Source organism: Narcine bancroftii, chromosome 3 (genome assembly GCF_036971445.1).
Source record: "Narcine bancroftii isolate sNarBan1 chromosome 3, sNarBan1.hap1, whole genome shotgun sequence".
NCBI lineage: Eukaryota > Metazoa > Chordata > Chondrichthyes > Torpediniformes > Narcinidae > Narcine > Narcine bancroftii.
Genome location: NC_091471.1, coordinates 247,628,531 through 247,650,383, shown reverse-complemented (window position 1 = coordinate 247,650,383; position 21,853 = coordinate 247,628,531). Strand labels below are relative to the sequence as shown.

The 21,853-nt window shown below is 51.8% G+C and overlaps 1 protein-coding gene across 1 annotated transcript in view; it reads left to right on the top strand.

Annotated features, from left to right (window-relative positions):
* Window positions 1-21,853, top strand: part of LOC138758478 (mitochondrial adenyl nucleotide antiporter SLC25A24-like) — a 58,921-nt gene that overhangs the window by 32,620 nt on the left and 4,448 nt on the right. Inside the window, exons 2-7 of the mRNA XM_069927437.1 lie at window positions 2,610-2,736; window positions 5,452-5,539; window positions 10,638-10,749; window positions 14,955-15,113; window positions 17,055-17,204; window positions 19,513-19,620. Coding sequence (XP_069783538.1) covers window positions 2,610-2,736; window positions 5,452-5,539; window positions 10,638-10,749; window positions 14,955-15,113; window positions 17,055-17,204; window positions 19,513-19,620 — 744 coding nt within the window. The remainder of the gene's footprint in view (window positions 1-2,609; window positions 2,737-5,451; window positions 5,540-10,637; window positions 10,750-14,954; window positions 15,114-17,054; window positions 17,205-19,512; window positions 19,621-21,853) is intronic.

Genomic DNA, 21,853 nt, shown 5'->3' with positions numbered 1-21,853 from the left:
GAGGTCCCCCCCCTCCTGCCCGGGAGCCCGAGGTCCCCCCCCTCCTGCCCGGGAGCCCGAGGTCCCCCCCCTCCTGCCCGGGAGCCCGAGGTCCCCCCCCTCCTGCCCGGGAGCCCGAGGTCCCCCCCCTCCTGCCCGGGAGCCCGAGGTCCCCCCCCTCCTGCCCGGGAGCCCGAGGTCCCCCCCCTCCTGCCCGGGAGCCCGAGGTCCCCCCCCTCCTGCCCGGGAGCCCGAGGTCCCCCCCCTCCTGCCCGGGAGCCCGAGGTCCCCCCCCTCCTGCCCGGGAGCCCGAGGTCCCCCCCCTCCTGCCCGGGAGCCCGAGGTCCCCCCCCTCCTGCCCGGGAGCCCGAGGTCCCCCCCCTCCTGCCCGGGAGCCCGAGGTCCCCTCCCTCCTGCCCGGGAGCCCGAGGTCCCCCCCCCTCCTGCCCGGGAGCCCGAGGTCCCCCCCCTCCTGCCCGGGAGCCCGAGGTCCCCCCCCTCCTGCCCGGGAGCCCGAGGTCCCCCCCCTCCTGCCCGGGAGCCCGAGGTCCCCCCCCTCCTGCCCGGGAGCCCGAGGTCCCCCCCCTCCTGCCCGGGAGCCCGAGGTCCCCCCCCTCCTGCCCGGGAGCCCGAGGTCCCCCCCCTCCTGCCCGGGAGCCCGAGGTCCCCCCCCTCCTGCCCGGGAGCCCGAGGTCCCCCCCCTCCTGCCCGGGAGCCCGAGGTGCCCCCCCTCCTGCCCGGGAGCCCGAGGTCCCCCCCCTCCTGCCCGGGAGCCCGAGGTCCCCCCCCTCCTGCCCGGGAGCCCGAGGTCCCCCCCCTCCTGCCCGGGAGCCCGAGGTCCCCCCCCTCCTGCCCGGGAGCCCGAGGTCCCCCCCCTCCTGCCCGGGAGCCCGAGGTCCCCCCCCTCCTGCCCGGGAGCCCGAGGTCCCCCCCCTCCTGCCCGGGAGCCCGAGGTCCCCCCCCTCCTGCCCGGGAGCCCGAGGTCCCCCCCCTCCTGCCCGGGAGCCCGAGGTCCCCCCCCTCCTGCCCGGGAGCCCGAGGTCCCCCCCCTCCTGCCCGGGAGCCCGAGGTCCCCCCCCTCCTGCCCGGGAGCCCGAGGTCCCCCCCCTCCTGCCCGGGAGCCCGAGGTCCCCCCCCTCCTGCCCGGGAGCCCGAGGTCCCCCCCCTCCTGCCCGGGAGCCCGAGGTCCCCCCCCTCCTGCCCGGGAGCCCGAGGTCCCCCCCCTCCTGCCCGGGAGCCCGAGGTCCCCCCCCTCCTGCCCGGGAGCCCGAGGTCCCCCCCCTCCTGCCCGGGAGCCCGAGGTCCCCCCCCTCCTGCCCGGGAGCCCGATGTCCCCCCCCTCCTGCCCGGGAGCCCGAGGTCCCCCCCCTCCTGCCCGGGAGCCCGAGGTCCCCCCCCTCCTGCCCGGGAGCCCGAGGTCCCCCCCCTCCTGCCCGGGAGCCCGAGGTCCCCCCCCTCCTGCCCGGGAGCCCGAGGTCCCCTCCCTCCTGCCCGGGAGCCCGAGGTCCCCCCCCTCCTGCCCGGGAGCCCGAGGTCCCCCCCCTCCTGCCCGGGAGCCCGAGGTCCCCCCCCTCCTGCCCGGGAGCCCGAGGTCCCCCCCCTCCTGCCCGGGAGCCCGAGGTCCCCCCCCTCCTGCCCGGGAGCCCGAGGTCCCCCCCCCTCCTGCCCGGGAGCCCGAGGTCCCCCCCCTCCTGCCCGGGAGCCCGAGGTCCCCCCCCTCCTGCCCGGGAGCCCGAGGTCCCCCCCCTCCTGCCCGGGAGCCCGAGGTCCCCCCCCTCCTGCCCGGGAGCCCGAGGTCCCCCCCCTCCTGCCCGGGAGCCCGAGGTCCCCCCCCTCCTGCCCGGGAGCCCGAGGTCCCCCCCCTCCTGCCCGGGAGCCCGAGGTCCCCCCCCTCCTGCCCGGGAGCCCGAGGTCCCCCCCCTCCTGCCCGGGAGCCCGAGGTCCCCCCCCTCCTGCCCGGGAGCCCGAGGTCCCCCCCCTCCTGCCCGGGAGCCCGAGGTCCCCCCCCTCCTGCCCGGGAGCCCGAGGTCCCCCCCCTCCTGCCCGGGAGCCCGAGGTCCCCCCCCTCCTGCCCGGGAGCCCGAGGTCCCCCCCCTCCTGCCCGGGAGCCCGAGGTCCCCCCCCTCCTGCCCGGGAGCCCAGGATGAGGGGGTTGGCCTATGAAGGAGAGATTGAATCATCTGGGACTATACTCAGTGGAATTTAGAGGAATTAGAAGGAATCAATATATAAAATTATGAAAGACGTAGATAAGATAGAGGTAGGTAAGTTGTTTCCATTGGTGGGGGAGACCAGGACTGGATACATTTCCTCAAGATTTAAGGTGGTAGATTTAGGACGGAGATGAGGATGAACTGCTTTGCCCAGAGGGTGGTGAAACTATGAATTCATTGCCCAGTGAAGGCAAATTCAGTAAATATATTTAAGACAATGTCGGATAGATTTGTACATAGTAGGGGAATTAAGGGATGTGGAGGAATTGCAGGTAGGTGGGGATGAGCCGACCATCAAATCTCATTGAAGGTTGGACCAGGCTCGACGGGCCGGATGGCCGACTCCTGCTCCTATTTCTGAAGTTCTTATGGAAATTGAGATTTTTTTTTCTCATTCCCTCTGTTCTCTCCTCCCAGGAGATCCTGCGATCGGGAGACACTAATCGGGACGGACAGCTGGATCTGACGGAGTTCACCGAGTACTTGCGGCAACACGAGAGGAAACTCAAGCTGATGTTTAACAGCCTCGACCGCAACCATGATGGTATCAGTGATGTAAATCGTGCTTCACCCCAATAACTGGACAGTCAGGGAAAGATACAGCACAGAAACAGACCTTTCGGTCCTCCCTGTCCATACTGACCGTCAAGAATCATCCCTGATCCCATTTTCCCTCAAACCCAATTCTCATACCTTCCTGCAGTCAGTTAATCAACTGACCTCCCTATTTTTGAGATGTAGGAGGAAACCCACGCAGTCACAGGGATACCGTGCAAACTCCGACAGCAGTCGGTCAGGATTGAACCAGGTTCTCTGGCACTGTGAGGCTTACCCCAATCACTCCCATTCTCTCTTCTATTCCCATGAATACCATGTTTCCCTTTTTCAAGTATCTACTCGAGGGAAGACATGAACACAATAGGGCTCTAGGCTGCCCAACTAGTCAGTAAGGTCAGGGCCCTGTCTCAGTCACTCAGTTTTATTGTCACTATTTCAAAGAATCTGATTCTGCTTCCAAACCTCTTTCCTAAAAGTTTATTCTGGAGTTGGGACAGCATTAAATGACTAAGCGCTTGCAGGAAGATTGAGCTGCCTCCTTGAACTGGTTCTGGTCTTGCAATGAAGGTGTTTAAACTGCAAAGTTTGGTGCAGAGTCGAGGATTCACCCCGATCAATGTTTCCAGTGCTGTGTGAATTGGAGGGGAGCCTACAAATGAGGGCGTCCTGACAGGGGGTTCATGGAGCAGGAATTGGCCAAATGTCCCTGGGATCCAACCCAGCTGTGACAAGAAAAGTTTGAGAACCACTGGTGTAGGGCTAACATAATCCGGGCAGCCACGCTGGGAAATCGCTTCTTCCTGCAGGCTGTGAGATTAATGAACAGAATCATGAAAACTTAATGAAACGAGTAATTTATTCCAACATACAGTAAAATCCCTGGGGATTGGTAGATGCCGGATAAGTGAATTTTCCAGTTGCTTGAGATTGCAAGTTGCGTGGACTGACAGTGAGGTGGCCAGTTTTAAACTTCCTGTTGGAAGAATGGTATAGATTGGGCATTAAATGTTTTAAAGATTTATTTGTCGAGGGGATTCTCGCTTCCTTTGAACAACTTTCAGTGAAATACGGACTCATTTTTTTCGTTATCTACAGATTAGAGAATTTTTACGATCTCAATTACATTTTCTAAGAGGACTGATAAGAATTTAATTGATGTAATTTTTAATTTACAACCTTTCTATAACGGTCCAATATCTAACATCTATGGCATGTTGTTGGGAATAAGAGAGGCTCCCTCAGATAAAATTTTAAAATAGCCTGGGAACAGGACCCACAGCTTTTAATTTCAGAAGAAACTTGGAATGCAAACTTCTGTTTTTTTTTAAACCTATTTATTTTCCTCGATTTTATTTTTTTGCTGGTTGCTTGAGGCTGTTGATTTCTGAATTCTGGATATTGGGGATTTTATGATATTTATATGTTTGTTTTGTATTGCATTTCTATGTATAAATATGATTATTAGGTATTGTGCGCATGCATTAGTGTGTGTGTGTGTGTCTGTGTGTGTGTCTGTGTGTGTGTCTGTGTGTGTGTCTGTGTGTGTGTCTGTGTGTGTGTCTGTGTGTGTGTCTGTGTGTGTGTCTGTGTGTGTGTCTGTGTGTGTGTCTGTGTGTGTGTCTGTGTGTGTGTCTGTGTGTGTGCTTGCCTGCGAAGTGTCGTCCAGAGAAACACTTTCATTTGGTTGTACGTGTACATTCGGATGATAATGAATTTGAATAGGTTGTCGGTTAACAGATTGGAGAATGGGACTGTTGGGATTGCTCTTAGAGCTGGTAGAAGAACAAATGAACTCTGGTATTGCAGAAAAATATTAATAATCATCTGTATTGCTGGCGATGAAATGCCATGACGATCCCATGGTGAAAGGAAATTTGCTTCTCTGACCTAGTCTGATTGGTGACCTGTCAATATAGTTGGCTCCCATCTGCTCGCGGTTTGGTTCAGTAACCTCCCCAGTATCCAGAATTCAAGCAATTGGTGAAAAAAAAGAGGAACGAAATAAAGAAATAATATTTTCAACAAACAAGAATAAATCAAAACGTCAATAAAAGATTAAAATTGTAAAAGTGAATTGTAAAAGAAGTCACACACAGCTCCTTGGTGAACATTCAGCCAGCGGAGCACCCCAGTCGTGCCCCACCCACAACAGTTTTAATAAAGTTGGGTTTGAATAAAATGGCGGCACCCAGGATGAAGAGCCAGCTGATGCCGCTGGGGAAACCTCTCCCTGCAGAATAAGAGCCTCTATCTTTATTAATATTACATAAATTAGTAAACCTTTATCTGTACACATGGGGCAAGGAATTAATGATGATGGCAGCATGGTCAGTGCAGCGGTTAACGCAACGCTGTTTCAGCGCCAGCAACTGGGATTTAAACTTAAACAGTATAAGTTACGGAATTACCTGATTAAAGTGAACTTTGAATAATTAAAGACTACAATACTGAATATTTTTTTCCAAATTACATTTTGCACTGTTTTTAAATTGTTTATTCTTAATGCAGGTGTATTCGTTAGGCATCTCAGGTAACCGGAAAATTCACATATCTTGCATCCATAATCCCCACAGGTGCTGGATAATGCGGATTTTACTGTCTGTTGAAGGGAGGCATAGAGGGATTGAACTGGACTGGAAAAGCATCTGATCTGGCCTAATCAAGCTTTTCTACTCTTTGTTGTTTTTGCATTTTTGACCAGGTGAGATTGATGCTTCTGAGGTACAGCAGGCTTTGTTGAACCTCGGTATTACGATCACACTCAAGCAAGCTGAGAAGATCTTGCTCAGGTAAGACAGAGTGGGCAGGGTTCCACTCATTCCATCTCACACAATGGGGCATGTGGCTGAATTCCCCAAGACCTACTCTCTCATTTCCTACCCCAACCTGACTCACAAATACGAGCTATCTCGGTATCTACTAGCAATGACAGAAATGGCCAGAAACGTAGGATGGTGCTATGTCCCCTGGCTATCTTCCAACAGTAGCTGTGGGAACCTTTGTATTCACCAGTATTATGTTTCATCTATGAGGCAGCAGCTCCGACAGTACAGCACTCCCTCAGTACTGCCCCTCCGACAGTGCGGCACTCCCTCAGTACTGCCCCTCTGACAGTGGGGCACTCCCTCAGTACTGCCCCTCTGACAGTGCGGCACTCCCTCAGTACTGCCCCTCCCACAGTGCGGCACTCCCTCAGTCCTGCCCCACCGACAGTGCGGCACTCCCTCAGTACTGCCCCTCCGACAGTGCGGCACTCCCTCAGTACTGCCCCTCCCACAGTGCGGCACTCCCTCAGTACTGCCCCTCCGACAGTGCGGCACTCCCTCAGTACTGCCCCTCTGACAGTGCGGCACTCCCTCAGTACTGCCCCTCTGACAGTGCGGCACTCCCTCAGTACTGCCCCTCTGACAGTGCGGCACTCCCTCAGTCAGTGCGGCACTCCCTCAGTACTGCCCCTCTGACAGTGCGGCACTCCCTCAGTACTGCCCCTCTGGCAGTGCGGCACTCCCTCAGTACTGCCCCTCTGACAGTGCGGCACTCCCTCAGTACTGCCCCTCTGGCAGTGCGGCACTCCCTCAGGTCTGCCCCTCTGACAGTGCGGCACTCCCTCAGGTCTGCCCCTCTGACAGTGCGGCACTCCCTCAGGTCTGCCCCTCTGACAGTGCGGCACTCCCTCAGGTCTGCCCCTCTGACAGTGCGGCACTCCCTCAGGTCTGCCCCTCTGACAGTGCGGCACTCCCTCAGGTCTGCCCCTCTGACAGTGCGGCACTCCCTCAGGTCTGCCCCTCTGACAGTGCGGCACTCCCTCAGGTCTGCCCCTCTGACAGTGCGGCACTCCCTCAGGTCTGCCCCTCTGACAGTGCGGCACTCCCTCAGGTCTGCCCCTCTGACAGTGCGGCACTCCCTCAGGTCTGCCCCTCTGACAGTGCGGCACTCCCTCAGGTCTGCCCCTCTGACAGTGCGGCACTCCCTCAGGTCTGCCCCTCTGACAGTGCGGCACTCCCTCAGGTCTGCCCCTCTGACAGTGCGGCACTCCCTCAGGTCTGCCCCTCTGACAGTGCGGCACTCCCTCAGGTCTGCCCCTCTGACAGTGCGGCACTCCCTCAGGTCTGCCCCTCTGACAGTGCGGCACTCCCTCAGGTCTGCCCCTCTGACAGTGCGGCACTCCCTCAGGTCTGCCCCTCTGACAGTGCGGCACTCCCTCAGGTCTGCCCCTCTGACAGTGCGGCACTCCCTCAGGTCTGCCCCTCTGACAGTGCGGCACTCCCTCAGGTCTGCCCCTCTGACAGTGCGGCACTCCCTCAGGTCTGCCCCTCTGACAGTGCGGCACTCCCTCAGGTCTGCCCCTCTGACAGTGCGGCACTCCCTCAGGTCTGCCCCTCTGACAGTGCGGCACTCCCTCAGGTCTGCCCCTCTGACAGTGCGGCACTCCCTCAGGTCTGCCCCTCTGACAGTGCGGCACTCCCTCAGGTCTGCCCCTCTGACAGTTCGGCACTCCCTCAGGTCTGCCCCTCTGACAGTGCGGCACTCCCTCAGGTCTGCCCCTCTGACAGTGCGGCACTCCCTCAGGTCTGCCCCTCTGACAGTGCGGCACTCCCTCAGGTCTGCCCCTCTGACAGTGCGGCACTCCCTCAGGTCTGCCCCTCTGACAGTGCGGCACTCCCTCAGGTCTGCCCCTCTGACAGTGCGGCACTCCCTCAGGTCTGCCCCTCTGACAGTGCGGCACTCCCTCAGGTCTGCCCCTCTGACAGTGCGGCACTCCCTCAGGTCTGCCCCTCTGACAGTGCGGCACTCCCTCAGGTCTGCCCCTCTGACAGTGCGGCACTCCCTCAGGTCTGCCCCTCTGACAGTGCGGCACTCCCTCAGGTCTGCCCCTCTGACAGTGCGGCACTCCCTCAGGTCTGCCCCTCTGACAGTGCGGCACTCCCTCAGGTCTGCCCCTCTGACAGTGCGGCACTCCCTCAGGTCTGCCCCTCTGACAGTGCGGCACTCCCTCAGGTCTGCCCCTCTGACAGTGCGGCACTCCCTCAGGTCTGCCCCTCTGACAGTGCGGCACTCCCTCAGGTCTGCCCCTCTGACAGTGCGGCACTCCCTCAGGTCTGCCCCTCTGACAGTGCGGCACTCCCTCAGGTCTGCCCCTCTGACAGTGCGGCACTCCCTCAGGTCTGCCCCTCTGACAGTGCGGCACTCCCTCAGGTCTGCCCCTCTGACAGTGCGGCACTCCCTCAGGTCTGCCCCTCTGACAGTGCGGCACTCCCTCAGGTCTGCCCCTCTGACAGTGCGGCACTCCCTCAGGTCTGCCCCTCTGACAGTGCGGCACTCCCTCAGGTCTGCCCCTCTGACAGTGCGGCACTCCCTCAGGTCTGCCCCTCTGACAGTGCGGCACTCCCTCAGGTCTGCCCCTCTGACAGTGCGGCACTCCCTCAGGTCTGCCCCTCTGACAGTGCGGCACTCCCTCAGGTCTGCCCCTCTGACAGTGCGGCACTCCCTCAGGTCTGCCCCTCTGACAGTGCGGCACTCCCTCAGGTCTGCCCCTCTGACAGTGCGGCACTCCCTCAGGTCTGCCCCTCTGACAGTGCGGCACTCCCTCAGGTCTGCCCCTCTGACAGTGCGGCACTCCCTCAGGTCTGCCCCTCTGACAGTGCGGCACTCCCTCAGGTCTGCCCCTCTGACAGTGCGGCACTCCCTCAGGTCTGCCCCTCTGACAGTGCGGCACTCCCTCAGGTCTGCCCCTCTGACAGTGCGGCACTCCCTCAGGTCTGCCCCTCTGACAGTGCGGCACTCCCTCAGGTCTGCCCCTCTGACAGTGCGGCACTCCCTCAGGTCTGCCCCTCTGACAGTGCGGCACTCCCTCAGGTCTGCCCCTCTGACAGTGCGGCACTCCCTCAGGTCTGCCCCTCTGACAGTGCGGCACTCCCTCAGGTCTGCCCCTCTGACAGTGCGGCACTCCCTCAGGTCTGCCCCTCTGACAGTGCGGCACTCCCTCAGGTCTGCCCCTCTGACAGTGCGGCACTCCCTCAGGTCTGCCCCTCTGACAGTGCGGCACTCCCTCAGGTCTGCCCCTCTGACAGTGCGGCACTCCCTCAGGTCTGCCCCTCTGACAGTGCGGCACTCCCTCAGGTCTGCCCCTCCCACAGTGTGGGGCCATTTCAGCAATTTCTGCTCTTGAAAATGTAAAGGTGGGTTTAAACAGGCAAGTTTGCATGCGCTGTGATTGACGTGCAACGCACAAAAGTGCTGGAGAAATGTAGCAAGTCACACAGCGTCCATTAGAAGCAAAGGGGTATGACCAATGTATCGGGCCTGAGCCCTTCGTCAAGGTACGAGTAGAAACTAGGCAGGGGCCAGAATAAGAGGTAGGGAAAGAGGAGGGAGGTGGACACACAGGCACGGCATCACAGGTGGATAAAGGTGGAGGGCAGGAGAAAATAGCTGAGATGTGATAGGGAGGGGGGTATTTCTCTGTATGGAGTGGGAAAGGGGCGGGGAGCTGGATGAACGGTGACAAGGATTGGGGGAGAGTGAAGCCGCTTTCAGGTGGCCAGAATACCTGACTGTAAAGCCGCCTATTCTACCCAATGCGACTGTTGGGTGGCCACCTGAAAGTGGAGAACACAGCCCCGAGGAGCACTTACCTAACTCTCCTCAGGTAGGTATATTCTCCGGCTCGGAGAATCCCCATTGCCCCTGAAGGCAGCATCGTGAATGCAGCCTAAGACACAATCCTTCTTAGATATTTAATAGAAAATTTAATACCCTATTAAATATTGTTTCTTTCGCCATCAGGTAGGTAACAATTTAACAACAGTGCCTTACGTTTAATTCGTGACTTTAACATCGCAAAGCGTTTATTCGGTTTAAAAAAAAATACTTTGGAGCATTAAATTACATAACCAAAAACTCAGTAAAAAATAATACATTGCTTTCAAAACTCAGAACCTTCACAGCTAAAGGCAGGGCTGCCAAAGTTGGCACAATTAAATGCTGACATAAATAAGAGGTCAAAATTAAAGATCTGAAGATATCTCAAAAGAGATACAGGGCTTGGAGAGGGGAAGGGAACGCAACAGTGACTGCAGCCACAGTCCTCAGGAGCCTGGCGTTCGCTCGTACGCGGCTCTCCTTCAGCCGGTATGTTTAGGCGACAGAATGGCGTCTTCTCCGCAGCCACCTGAACGTCCCAGCTGCACTTCCCTAGCTGCGTCTGCCGGCACATTATCTGCGTTCTAGCACCTGAAAGTGGCTAGAGAGAGAGAAAACAAGAGCGAGGAGAGAAAGAGAGAGAGAAGAGAAAGAGACCCAGGAGGAGCCTAACAGAAACCAGAGAAGCCTATATTCATGCCATCTGGTTGGAGAGTGCCCATACGAAATCTTAGGTGTTGCTTCTCCCATTTGTGGGGTGGCCTCAGTTTGGCAGTGCATGAGGGCCATGGATAGACTATACTGCATGGGAATGGGGTGTGGAATTGAAATGGGTGGCTATTGGGAGGTCCCTGTTATTGATGCAGACAGAGCCAAGGTGCTCAATGGAAGGATACCCAATCTGCATCCAGTCTCTCCGATGTGAAGGAGACCACAACGGGAGCCATGGAAGCAGTAGATGGCCCCTGCAGATTCACAACTGAGGTGTTGCTTCACTTGGGAGGACTGCTTGGGGCCCCAAATGATGGTGAGGGAGGAGGTGTGGGCGCAAGTGGAGCATCTCCCGCAGTCGTGGGAAGGGATGAGTGGACAAGGGAATCCTGGGTGGTGCAGTCCCTCCAGAAGGTAGAGAGGGAAAGATGCGACTGGTGCTGGGATCAACAATGTATGTGGTGGAATTATAGAAGAGATGTTCGAGGAAATGAAAAGGTGGGTTACTGTCTGCCAATTTCTCCTCTCTCTCAGTATGGATAAGGATGGGACGATCACAGTGGACTGGACAGAATTTCGAGACCATTTCATCTTTAACCCACTATCCAAAATGGAGGAGATTGTGGAACATTGGAAACACTCAACGGTAAGCAGCGGGCATGCCGGCGAAGCAGGCTGGCCACCTTAACCAATAGCATTCCTGATCATCTCATGAAATAAGCCTTTCTACTGGTCTTCAGGCATGCCCATCTTCATGAAACCCTACCCCCAAGCTCCTGTCATTAGTCATCCAACTTGGCAGTGCATCCAGTGAGTACTATTGATCACAGGCCGTGTCCAAATTCATGATGCCCCACCCTCATGCTCCTGCCATTGGGCATCCAATGTGATTGTGCATCTCGCACGTGCTTGCGATCGAATGACGTACCCACCCTCCTCCATCTTCACCTTTTATTGGATGGCTGACATGCCCATCAAGGTGCTGCTCCATTTGCCTTCGTACATTCAGAAAAGGGACTCTCCAATCATCCAGCAGCCCTTTTCAAAACCAATGAATGAAACTTCTCAAAGAACTGTGCTGGTTTTAGGATCCAAATCATTTCCATACTGGTGTTTTGCTTGCACCAATGTCCTTGAAAAATAATCTTTGATTCCTGAAGAATTCAAACCCATTTGGGAGATTTGGAGACCCTGCTGATCTCTAACCCAAAGGAGTCTCCAATCAGCCCGTGCACTAAGGAGCACGACAAAGCAGATTTATTCAATGTCTCTGGTTCTTGTTGTTACCTATAATAACACAAGAGGAGGATGTTCAGTTCACTAGGCCAATACCAATTCTCAAATTCTCAGTGGAGTCGACCATTCATTCTCCTCTCCTTCCCTGGAATTTATTCTCTCTCACACATGCCCATCAACTCCCTTTTGGTTCTTTCTTTGCCAGTATTGAGGGCCAGTCAATCTCTCAATATGACCGAGGGATGCAGAGAACAGCACAGGAACAGGCCCTTTGGCCCACATGTCTGTACTGAACACGATGTCCAAATTAAACTAAAATTCTAACTTAAACCTGGTAGATCGGCTGTTCTCTTCGGGGTGGTGGGGGGGGGGGGGGTACTGCACATTTAAGTGGGGACGCAGACTGAGAACCTTAATGTGGGGGGGGGGGGGCAAGGTGTATGGAAACTGAATGGATTAAACTTTTTTCGGGTGGGGGAGAGATGGAAAGGACTGGTGCTAGGGTTTGCGGATTAGTTGCGAGAGTTTCTCAAGGTTGGAGGCATTTGAAGACTGCCTGGAATGACCTAGGTAAATGTGGAAAAATTAACAATGTTTTCAGAGTTTTACTTGCTTCGATGGTGACGGTGTTAGATTGACATGGAAACCAGCTTCGGCCTTCCACGTAGTTTTCCTCATTTCTTCTATCAATTTCAATTCCACGGAACAAGCCTGCATCCGAAAAGTTTTACTCTATATTTCTCATGTCATTTTGCTTCGAGTCTTCATGTCGGCAGCGAATGTACGTCTCTTTCATTGACGAAGGTACGTAATGTTCATAAGATTTAAGCCAACATTTGAGCTAACTCTTGTAAGAAGTGCTTTCGTTTTTTAACAGTTGACTTTTGTTACTTCCAGAAATAATTTAACCCACGGGTCCCTTGGCAAAAAGAAGTGTCGGCAGTATTTGGTGGGACACTTGTTCGCCTGGCTTCATTACATCTGTGCAAAACCCTTCCCCACCCATGTGTTTGATTTTCAAAGGAAGGCATGAAGCCAAACAAGCTGGAACAACTTGCACAAAGAGGAGAAAGATAGACCCTTGGATTGCTTCAAATCCCTTTGAGAGACGGCCAACACTCAAACTGATGATTACTGAGACATCACAGAAATTAGATAAGTGAATTGATTCCTAAAAGTGGAAATTACATCGCTGAGTCACTTATTTTGCTTTCAGTGACCATGATGAGATGAACTTAAATGCCAAAGGAACTATTCAGACAATTGGGTAATTCCACTGGACTAATTGATGAGGCGGGGTGGGTGGGGAGACACCATGATAAAACCATGAAATTCAGGCTGAAATTGGGGACCCGTCTTACACACCGAAATAGTCAGGATTTTTTGAAAGTTCTTTTTATTGTTTTCATGTCCTCAAGTTTATGCTTAAGGTTGTGTATAAAGAATCTTTAACTATATGTGTGTTCATGTGTTCTTATTTCTTACATGTTCATAAGATTGATCCCCTATTTGTATGATTGTTCCAGAATCACAAGCCATAGTAAAACCCTTTTCACCCCACTTAACGTAAATGTTTTTTATGTGGTCGGTAGGAGAGAAGTACAGTAAAACTCTTGGTAGCTAGCACCTGGATAAGTGAATTTTCTGGTTGCTTGAGACTTACTGTTACAATGCCCAACTAATACAGCTACATTAAGAATACGGTTTAAAAGACTGTCTTTACACTGGACAAACTTCACTTGCATGAATATCTAAACCTTAAAACATTTTCCTTTATTTTCAGTCACATTCTTTGAAAACATTTAACCATCGCTGCATCTGCAGGTTCCTCCCTCTCCACGGAGCCGCCCGAAAGATAAACAATAACGTTATAGATAATTAACCCCCCCACCCTTCCAAGTTTACAGATAAAGCATCTGACTGGGGCGACTTGAACTAAGCAAGTATAAGGAGTCACCCCAACGGTGAGTGGCATCAACCAGCTCTTCATTCTGGGCGGGACCATTGCTCTTTCACACAACTTTATTCAAACAGCTGCTACGAACAAAGCCCTCTGCTGGCTGAATATTTGCTCCCATCTTCACCAAAGGTTCATGTGCTACTTCAGAGAACGTTTATTTTTATAATTTTTAAACTTTCTTATTTCTACCTTATTTATTTTAATTTTTAAAATTGATTTTCTTTTGGCGGTTGCTTGAAATCAGATACCAGGGGTTTACTGTATGTAAGAAACCAAAACTTGACTGTTTCACAGGGAAGGGGGCCCATAAACTTTGAGCAGGGTCCTAAGGGGGCCACAGTCAAAATAATAGTTGAGAAAAGGGCTGTGGTAGATATCCCTCAAGCCCTCTTCATGTCATGTGTCTGACCTCTGACAGTGCAACCTTCCATCAGTATGTGCCCTGGACCTTTGCATTCAAGTCTTCAGTGTGGGACATCAAAGTTAAAATGTATTGTCAGAGTACATACATGACATCACATGCAATCCTGAGATTCATTTTCCTGTGGGCCATTCAGAATTTGTATACCGGTAAACTGTACTCAAAGAAAGAAATGTAAACAAACTGACTGTGCAAATACAGAAAATTAAGTATTCAATAATAAATAATGTGAAAAGTAAGACCCTTAAATGAGTCTCTGACTGAGTTTGTTGAGGAGTCTGATGGTGGAGGGGGAGCAGTTGTTCCTGAATCTGGTGGTAAGATTGGGACCTACACCTCTTTCCTGATGGCAGCAGTGAGAACGTAGCATTTGCTGGGTGGTGTGGGTCTTGATGATTGCTGCTGCTCTCTGACGGCAGTGTCCCCCATAGATGGTGGGGAGGGAAATGCCTGTGATGTGCTGGGTGGAGAGGCTTTGCGGCAAGCGGTATTGTTGCCCCCATACCAGGCCATGATGCAGCTGGTCAGCCCACTTTTCCCTGCACATAAAGCACCAACTGCCTCCCTCAGAGCCCAGAGCTGATGTTCCACATTTCTACTTCAGAGTTCCAATTACACCCTAACACACAACCATGTTGAGACCCTTTGAATAGCAAAATGCCTTGACCCAAACTCCCCAAGTCTTATGGCCACCTCTACATCAGAGAGAGCACCTTAGCTCTGTATTCATCCATGTCAGGGATCTCCCAGAGGTCAACCATTTCAATTCAGCACTGATGTCTATGTCCTCATGTACTGTCCCACCAAGACCACCCATAAAGTTGAGGAGCGATACCTAATTTTCTGTCTTGGCACCCATCAGCCGGATGGCATTGACGTTGACTTCACCGGTTTCTGCTGGTTGACTCCCCTCCTTCCCCTTTCTCTGTCTCCAGCTCTCCACCCCCTTCCCTCTTCATTTGGAGACCTATTCCACCCTCCCCCTGACTGCTTGTGTGCCCTCCCTCCCTTATCCACCTATTACCTCCTGCCTGTGGGATGGTCCTCCCCCTGCCCCTTCCCCCAACATTTTGTTTGGGCGCCTACCTAATTTTGTTCACTCCTTGATGAAGGGCTGAAGCCTGAAATGTTGGTTCTGTATCATTATATTTGCTGTATAAAGGACGCTGTTTGACCTGCTGAGTTTCTCCAGTGTTGTGTTTTTTACTTTCTACCCCCATATCCCGCCTTGCAGTTCTTGGATATCGGGGAATCCTTGACCATCGTGGATGAATTCTCAGAAACTGAAAGACAGACGGGTGTCTGGTGGAGACAACTCCTGTCTGGAGCCATCGCTGGCGCAGTGTCGCGCACCTGTACTGCCCCATTGGATCGGCTGAAGATCTACATGCAGGTGAGGTGGGGTAATTGATAGGAAGGGTGGTTCCCTGGTGAGGGGCAATGCCCTGACCCTGGAGATGGTGACCGTGAAATATCATCTCCAGGTAGTGATTTGCAGGTCCATTAAATTTTAAATAAAAATTTAAACATTCAGTGTGGTAACAGGCCCTTCTGCCCTACAAGCCTGTGCTGCCCCAAATACACCAATTAACCTATAATTCTCATACATTTTGAAGGGTGGGAGGAAACCCCAGATAGGAGTTTGTATGTTGTCCCCGTGTCTAACAGACAGTGCCAGATTTGAATCTGGGTTACTGGTGCTGTACTAGCGTTAACTGCTACACTAACCGTGCCATAGAACCATCAAACACAACAGAACAGAATCAGGCCCTTTGGCCCTTCTAGTCTCTGTGCTGAACCTTTTTTTCTGCTTACTCCTACTGACCTGCACCCAGACCAGGGCTGTGTGCTGAGCTCTCTCATGTATTCCCTTTTCATCTATGACTGCACTCCTGTTTATGGTTCTAATTCCATAATCAAGTTTGCAGATGACACCTTGGTGGTTGGCCTGATCAGAGGGCCTGATGAGACAGTCTGTAGAGACGAGGTCCAGCAACTGTCTGCATGGTTTGCCGACGACAACTTGGCACTTAACACTCAGAAGACCAAGGAGATGATTGTGGACCTCAGGCGTGCTGGAGGCCACGCTCACGTCCCTATCTACATCAATGAAGCTGTGGTGGAATGCGCATCAGGCTTCACGTTCCTTGGTGTTAACACTTCCGATGATCTCACCTGGTCCCTGATTTCCTCCATCCTCCAAACAGTGCCTTTATTTCCTGTGGAGCATGAAGAAAGTGCACCTCTGTCCCTGGATGTGATAGATTTTTATCGCTGTACCATTGAGAGCATTCTCAGTGCAGTGTGGCAACTGTCCCGCCTCGGACCATAGAGCACTTCAGCAAGTGGTGAAAACTGCCCAGTGAATTATTGGCATCCAACTGCCCACTATTGAGAACATCTAACAGGAGTGTAGTCTGGGCAGGGCGAGGAGCATCTCACTCTATATATAGACTTTCTACCCTCCTTCTATCTGGTAGGCGCTAAAGGAGCCTTCACTCTTGAACCGATAGGCTCAAGAAGAGCTTCCCCTTCCCCCCCCCTTAAATCCCAGCGCTGAGTGGTCCTGCCTCACATTGTACTGTCAGTACTTTTGGAATTGTTTACTTGCTGAATGGGCTTGTTGTTATTCACATGTAGTTATTTTGTCTACAGCACTATTTTTAAACTTCTGGTTGGACGCTAATTGCAATAAAGTTCAATCTAATCTAATATATTTTTAAATGTCAAAATTGAGCCATCATTTACCACTCCAGACGGCAGGTCGTTCGCACTCCCACCACTCTCTGGGTGAAGAAGTTTCCCCCCCCCCACCCCACTAATGTTCCATTTAAACTTTCATGTATGCCCTCTAGCTTTTTTTTCCAATGGAAAAAGCCTGCTTTCATTTACTCTGTCTGCACCCATCATAATTTTGAACACCTCGATCAACCAGTGAACTCATGAGCTGGTGCAGTGATCCAGAACAGATCTGATTTGGTGATGGTTTGCAGCCAGAGGTGATGCAGAGCAGCGGCAGTGACCATCCGAATCTAGTGGGCTGTTGAATGGCCATGTCATTCTTGGTCTAGTCATCCAGTGATCAGGGAATCAGGAAGCAGTGACCCAAGGTGGATGGAGTAATTTGCTGAGGATTTGGCACTCTGGATGGCATGGTCTGAACCCAGCTGTGTAGACTGGCCAGGATGAACCGCAAGTTATCATTCTCTCCCCTGCCTCTGCAGTAACACACTTGGTTGGGGACTCAGCTCAGACTGAACAATGCCGTGGACGCAGTCAGAGCACAGAGAGGTTCACGAGATTGAGTGAAGATTGGCTCCTCTCTCTCCCCCAGGTCTTTGCAGCCAAGCGGAAGTTGAACCTCGCCGGCGTTTGGAAGATGATGGTGTCGGAAGGAGGATATTTGTCCCTCTGGCGAGGAAATGGGGTGAACGTGCTGAAAATTACTCCGGAGACTGGCATCAAGTTCATGGCTTATGAACAGGTGTGGAAGGGGTTTGAAAGGGGGAGGGAGGCATTGGAGAAGGGATAGGGGAGGGAAGGGCAAGGGAGATGGTGTACTGCGAAATGTGGCAAAAGGAAGAAGGAGAGGGTCAGGGAGGAGGAGGATAAAGGGATTGGTAGGAAAGTGAGATTGATGAATTATTTCTACTATAATTGGGCTCTTAAAAATGAAACTGAATAAATTATCCCAGAATATTAATACATATTTATTTTACATTATATTTTTATGTACGTATGTGATTTTCATGTGCCGTTTCAGAAATGTACTGTGCATTTGTGTGTACCTGTGTGATTGTGAGTGTGTGTAAACTGGATGTGAGTATGTGTGTGTATATATGTGTGAGTGTGTGTATATATGAGTGTATTTATGAGTGTGTATACTGTATGTGTGTACATCAGTGTGTGTGTGAATGTGTATTTGTGTGTGAATGTGTATTTGTGTGTGTACACTGTATGGGCACATTAGTGTGTGTGTATGTGTGATTGTGTGTATAGTGTGTGTGAATGTGTATTTGTGTGTGTACACTGTATGGGCACATTAGTGTGTGTATGTGTATATGTGTGAGTGTGTGTGAGTATATGTGTGTGTGTACGCGTGCGCACCATGGTACAGAACAATGCTGTTCCATCTGGTTGTACATGTACAGTCAGGTGATAATGAAGTTGAGGTATGAAAAGGTGCGTGGGGAATACAAAGAGGGAGAGGGGAAAGAGAGCAGTGGGGTGAGAGGAATGGGAACCACGGGGAAAGTGGAAGAGGCAAGTTTCAGGTGATCTTTCTGTCAAACAAATGTAGTTCAAAATATTATGAAAAGAAGTGATGAGGTATTTGGTCAGATTTTCCGTCCGAGTGCCAGCTGTTAATTCAGTATGTCCCACTGTCGACTCTGAGTCGGTGGGTCGTGTCTCAAGTCTCACTCCAGAGATGGGAGCACAAACGCAGGCTGGCACTGCAGTTGCCATCTGGGACGGGAGATATGAAGAGATGGTGTCGCTTGCTCTCTTGACTGGACTTGAGAGACCCCATAGTCAAGTTTAGAAGGAGTGTTCCCTGGGGCCAACGTCTATGGCTTGATGAGGAAGATGATGGTGTCACTATCCTGTTGCTCTTTATGGGATCCTTCTGTGCATATTGAGTGGAAAAGTAAATTGTGCAGAGGATATGGAGAGTCTGCAGATAGGTTGAGTGAGTGGGCGAGGGCCTGGCAGATGGAAGACAATGGCAGTAAATGTGAGGTTATCCACTTTGGAAGGAAGAGTGGACGATTAGATTATTGCTTAAATGGCAAGTGATCGCAGCATGTGGCCGAGCAGAGCTTGTGCATGAATTGCAAAAGGTTGGTTTGTAGGGGAAGCAGGTTATCAAGAAGGCAAATCATTGCTAAAAGGATTAAATTTAAGAGCTGCAACTGTACGAGGTACTGGTGAGGCTGTATCTGGAGCACTGCATGCAGTTCTGGTCTCCTTACTTGAGGAAGGTTTTGGAAGCGGTGCAGAGGAGGTTCACCAGGTTGATTCCAGAGATGAGGGGGTCAGCCTATGAGGAACGATTGAGTCGCCTTGGACTGTACTTGCCGGAATTTAGAAGAATAAGAGGGATTTTATAGAAACATTTAAAATTATGAAAAATGTGTAGATAAGATAGAAGCAGGTAAGTTGTTTTCATTGGTGGGGGAGACGAGAACTGGAAGATACATCTTCAAGCTTCAGGGTAGTAGATTTAGGATGGAGATGAGGGGGAACTGGTTTTCCCAGAGGGTGGTGAACCTGTGGAATTCGCTGCCCATTGAAGCAGTGGAGGTGACCTCAGTAAATATATTTAAGACAAGGTTGGATAGATTTTTACACCTTAAGGTAATTGAAGGATATGGGGAAAATGGCAGGTAAGCAGAGATGAGCCTATCATCCCATCAGCCATGATCTCATTGACTGATGGAGCGGGCTTGATGGGCCGGACGGCCGACTCCTGCTCCTATATGTTGGCTGCTATTTTTCCAGATAACAGAGAACAAAGCTTTGAAAATACAATCAAGAAATCTGGGACATACAGAGTGTTCCCAGGAGCTTCAGAACTATGCTCCCCCACCAGATATGCTGGTCATTTTGTAGAAGCCCAAAAGAAGGGAGTATACTTGGCCCATTCCAGCTGTGCTGGCCCTCTGGAGGAACTCTCCAAATAGAGCCACCTCTCTTCCCCTTCTAATCCCAATGGGTGAATTTCTATCAAGTGGATAGCCTGCCTCTCAGGTTTTCTTTTTTTTCTCCCCCCCCCCCCCCACCTCAAACAGTACAAGAAGATCTTCCTTACCCAGAAGTCCACGCTGGAGGTGCACGAGCGCTTTGTGGCAGGATCTCTTGCGGGAGTCACCAGCCAGACACTCATCTTTCCGATGGAGGTAAACGAGTTGGACGTTCTAGTGCTTCCGGCACAACCTTCAGGAAAACGCCAACCATGAGGAAATCCTGATGGCTTGGCGCCTGGTTCTTGCTGTGACCAGGGTCCTGGTTTGTGTGCTCTACTTAAACTTTGCTGGGAAATTTATTATAATAATGTGTCATGTCTCAACTAAAACAAAATTAAAATGAGTTGGGTTATGAATATTGAATGCAATAGTTCGAAAAAGTTGCAGATGCGGCACTGTTAAAGTCCCAAGGGTGCTGAATAATCAGAGTTTTGTAGTTGTCAGGAGCGATCACATTACAGTGGTAGAATGAAGAAACAGGCCTGTCAGCCCATCAAATCTATGCTGACCCCTCAACCATGGCCTGATACCGATTCCACATTTCCGACACCTGGACATGAGGCCAAATAACTACTCAGTCTGCATGTCTTTGGGACGTGGGAGGAAAACCCCCGTGATCACAGGGAAGACGTGAAAACTCCACGCAGAGAGCAACACGGGTCAGGATTGAGTTAAACAAGACAAATGTTGGAAAAACTCGGCAAGTCCTGCAGTGCTCTTTATGTAGCAAAGAAAAAGATACATAACCAATGTTTTGGGCCTGAGCTCTTCTTCAGGGTATGAGCAAAGAGCAGGCAGGGGCCCGAATAAAAAGGAGGCAGGGGGAGGAGCACAGGCAAGAGGGAGAGGGAGGCAGAAGAGAGAAGAGCTGAGAAGTGAAGTAGCTCTCTGAATGGTGTGGGAAGGGGGTGGAGAGCTGGAGGAAAGGAGACAAAGGGACGGGGAAGAGAAGGAGACAGGGGAGGAGCCTAACAGAAACCAAAGAAGTTGATGTTAATGCCGTCGGGTTGGAGAGTGCCCAGGATTGAACCCAGAGTGCTGGAACTTGAGACAGTTGAGCCATCCTAAGTTACACTTGTGTGGCCTGATTAAGAAGGGGTTCGATCAAGGATTTTTGAACAGAATTGGTTAATCAATGGAGGTGGATATTGACAGAAAGATACAAGAGGCTGCCGATGTTGAATTCTAGAGCAGAAAACGTGCTTGTGGAGGAACTCGGCAGATCCCTTAAGGGAGGTCAGGTCATTAACATTTACAGTCGAAACCCTGCTTCAAGACAAAAAAGGGTTTCAACCTTTCTGTCCGTTCCCTAATTGCGTAATTTTTTGCTTTCTACATTGATAAAATGGGTTCAAGAGACGTTTGGAATTCAAGGCACAGGATCGGAGCTTTAAGGTTCGGGGAAAGGCGTCCAGAAATGAAATCGGGAACCATAATCTTTTCTCATTGCTCATGATTTGGTGTCTGTACATTTCGTTCAGGAGGGGAGATGGAGTTCATGAAGGTGGCTTGTTAGGATCACTGTTGGGATAGGTGGTTGAGGGCCTTGCACCATTGCCACAGGTACTGATGGCTTCTTGGTCTTGGCGCTAGGCGTCGTGGGTCGGTATTGGCGCTAGGCGTCGTGGGTCGGTATTGGCGCTAGGCGTCGTGGGTCGGTATTGGCGCTAGGCGTCGTGGGTCGGTATTGGCGCTAGGCGTCGTGGGGCAGCAGTGAAGACAGGCGGCCAGATACCAGCGCAGTGTTTGAGTTGGCTGCTCTGTTTTTTAACAGACCTGTGTTAATATTAATCCTTAGTTTAATGTTAAAACCATATTTTATTTAGATAAGGTTTAATAAGTTAGTTTTGGGTGGATACAGGGGCACAAAGACAATACATTAACATTTTAAACACGCCTGGTTCTTTGAGATAGAAGACAGAAGCCAGTTTGAGGCAAAAATGACAGCTGATTGATGTTGGAGTCAGAAGATGATTTGTGATGGTTTTTGAGATAGTGTTAGTTCATAAACACCTGTGTAAATGCACGGCCGTTTTGGCTCTGAGGAGAGCAGACCTCACGGAGGCATAAGTGGTCTTGAATACTTTTAGCACATCGTGTCAAAAGAACTCATGAACTTCAAAGACAGAAATGATGTCACATACCATTTGACACCAGAGATTTGGCAACAATATATTTTTGAAATGTGAGACAAAGAAACTCACCGTTCCGTTAAGATTGCAGAACTGAACAGCAGCACTGTTTCCAAACAGAAGGGGAGAAGTTGTTACTCCTAACAAAAGGAGAACACAAAAGAAGTAGATTTCAAAAGAGAAACCTCCTTCTGATAAAGAGGGCAGTCTTGTCATTTGGGAAAACAGATTTCAAAGTCTGCATTCAAAAGAAG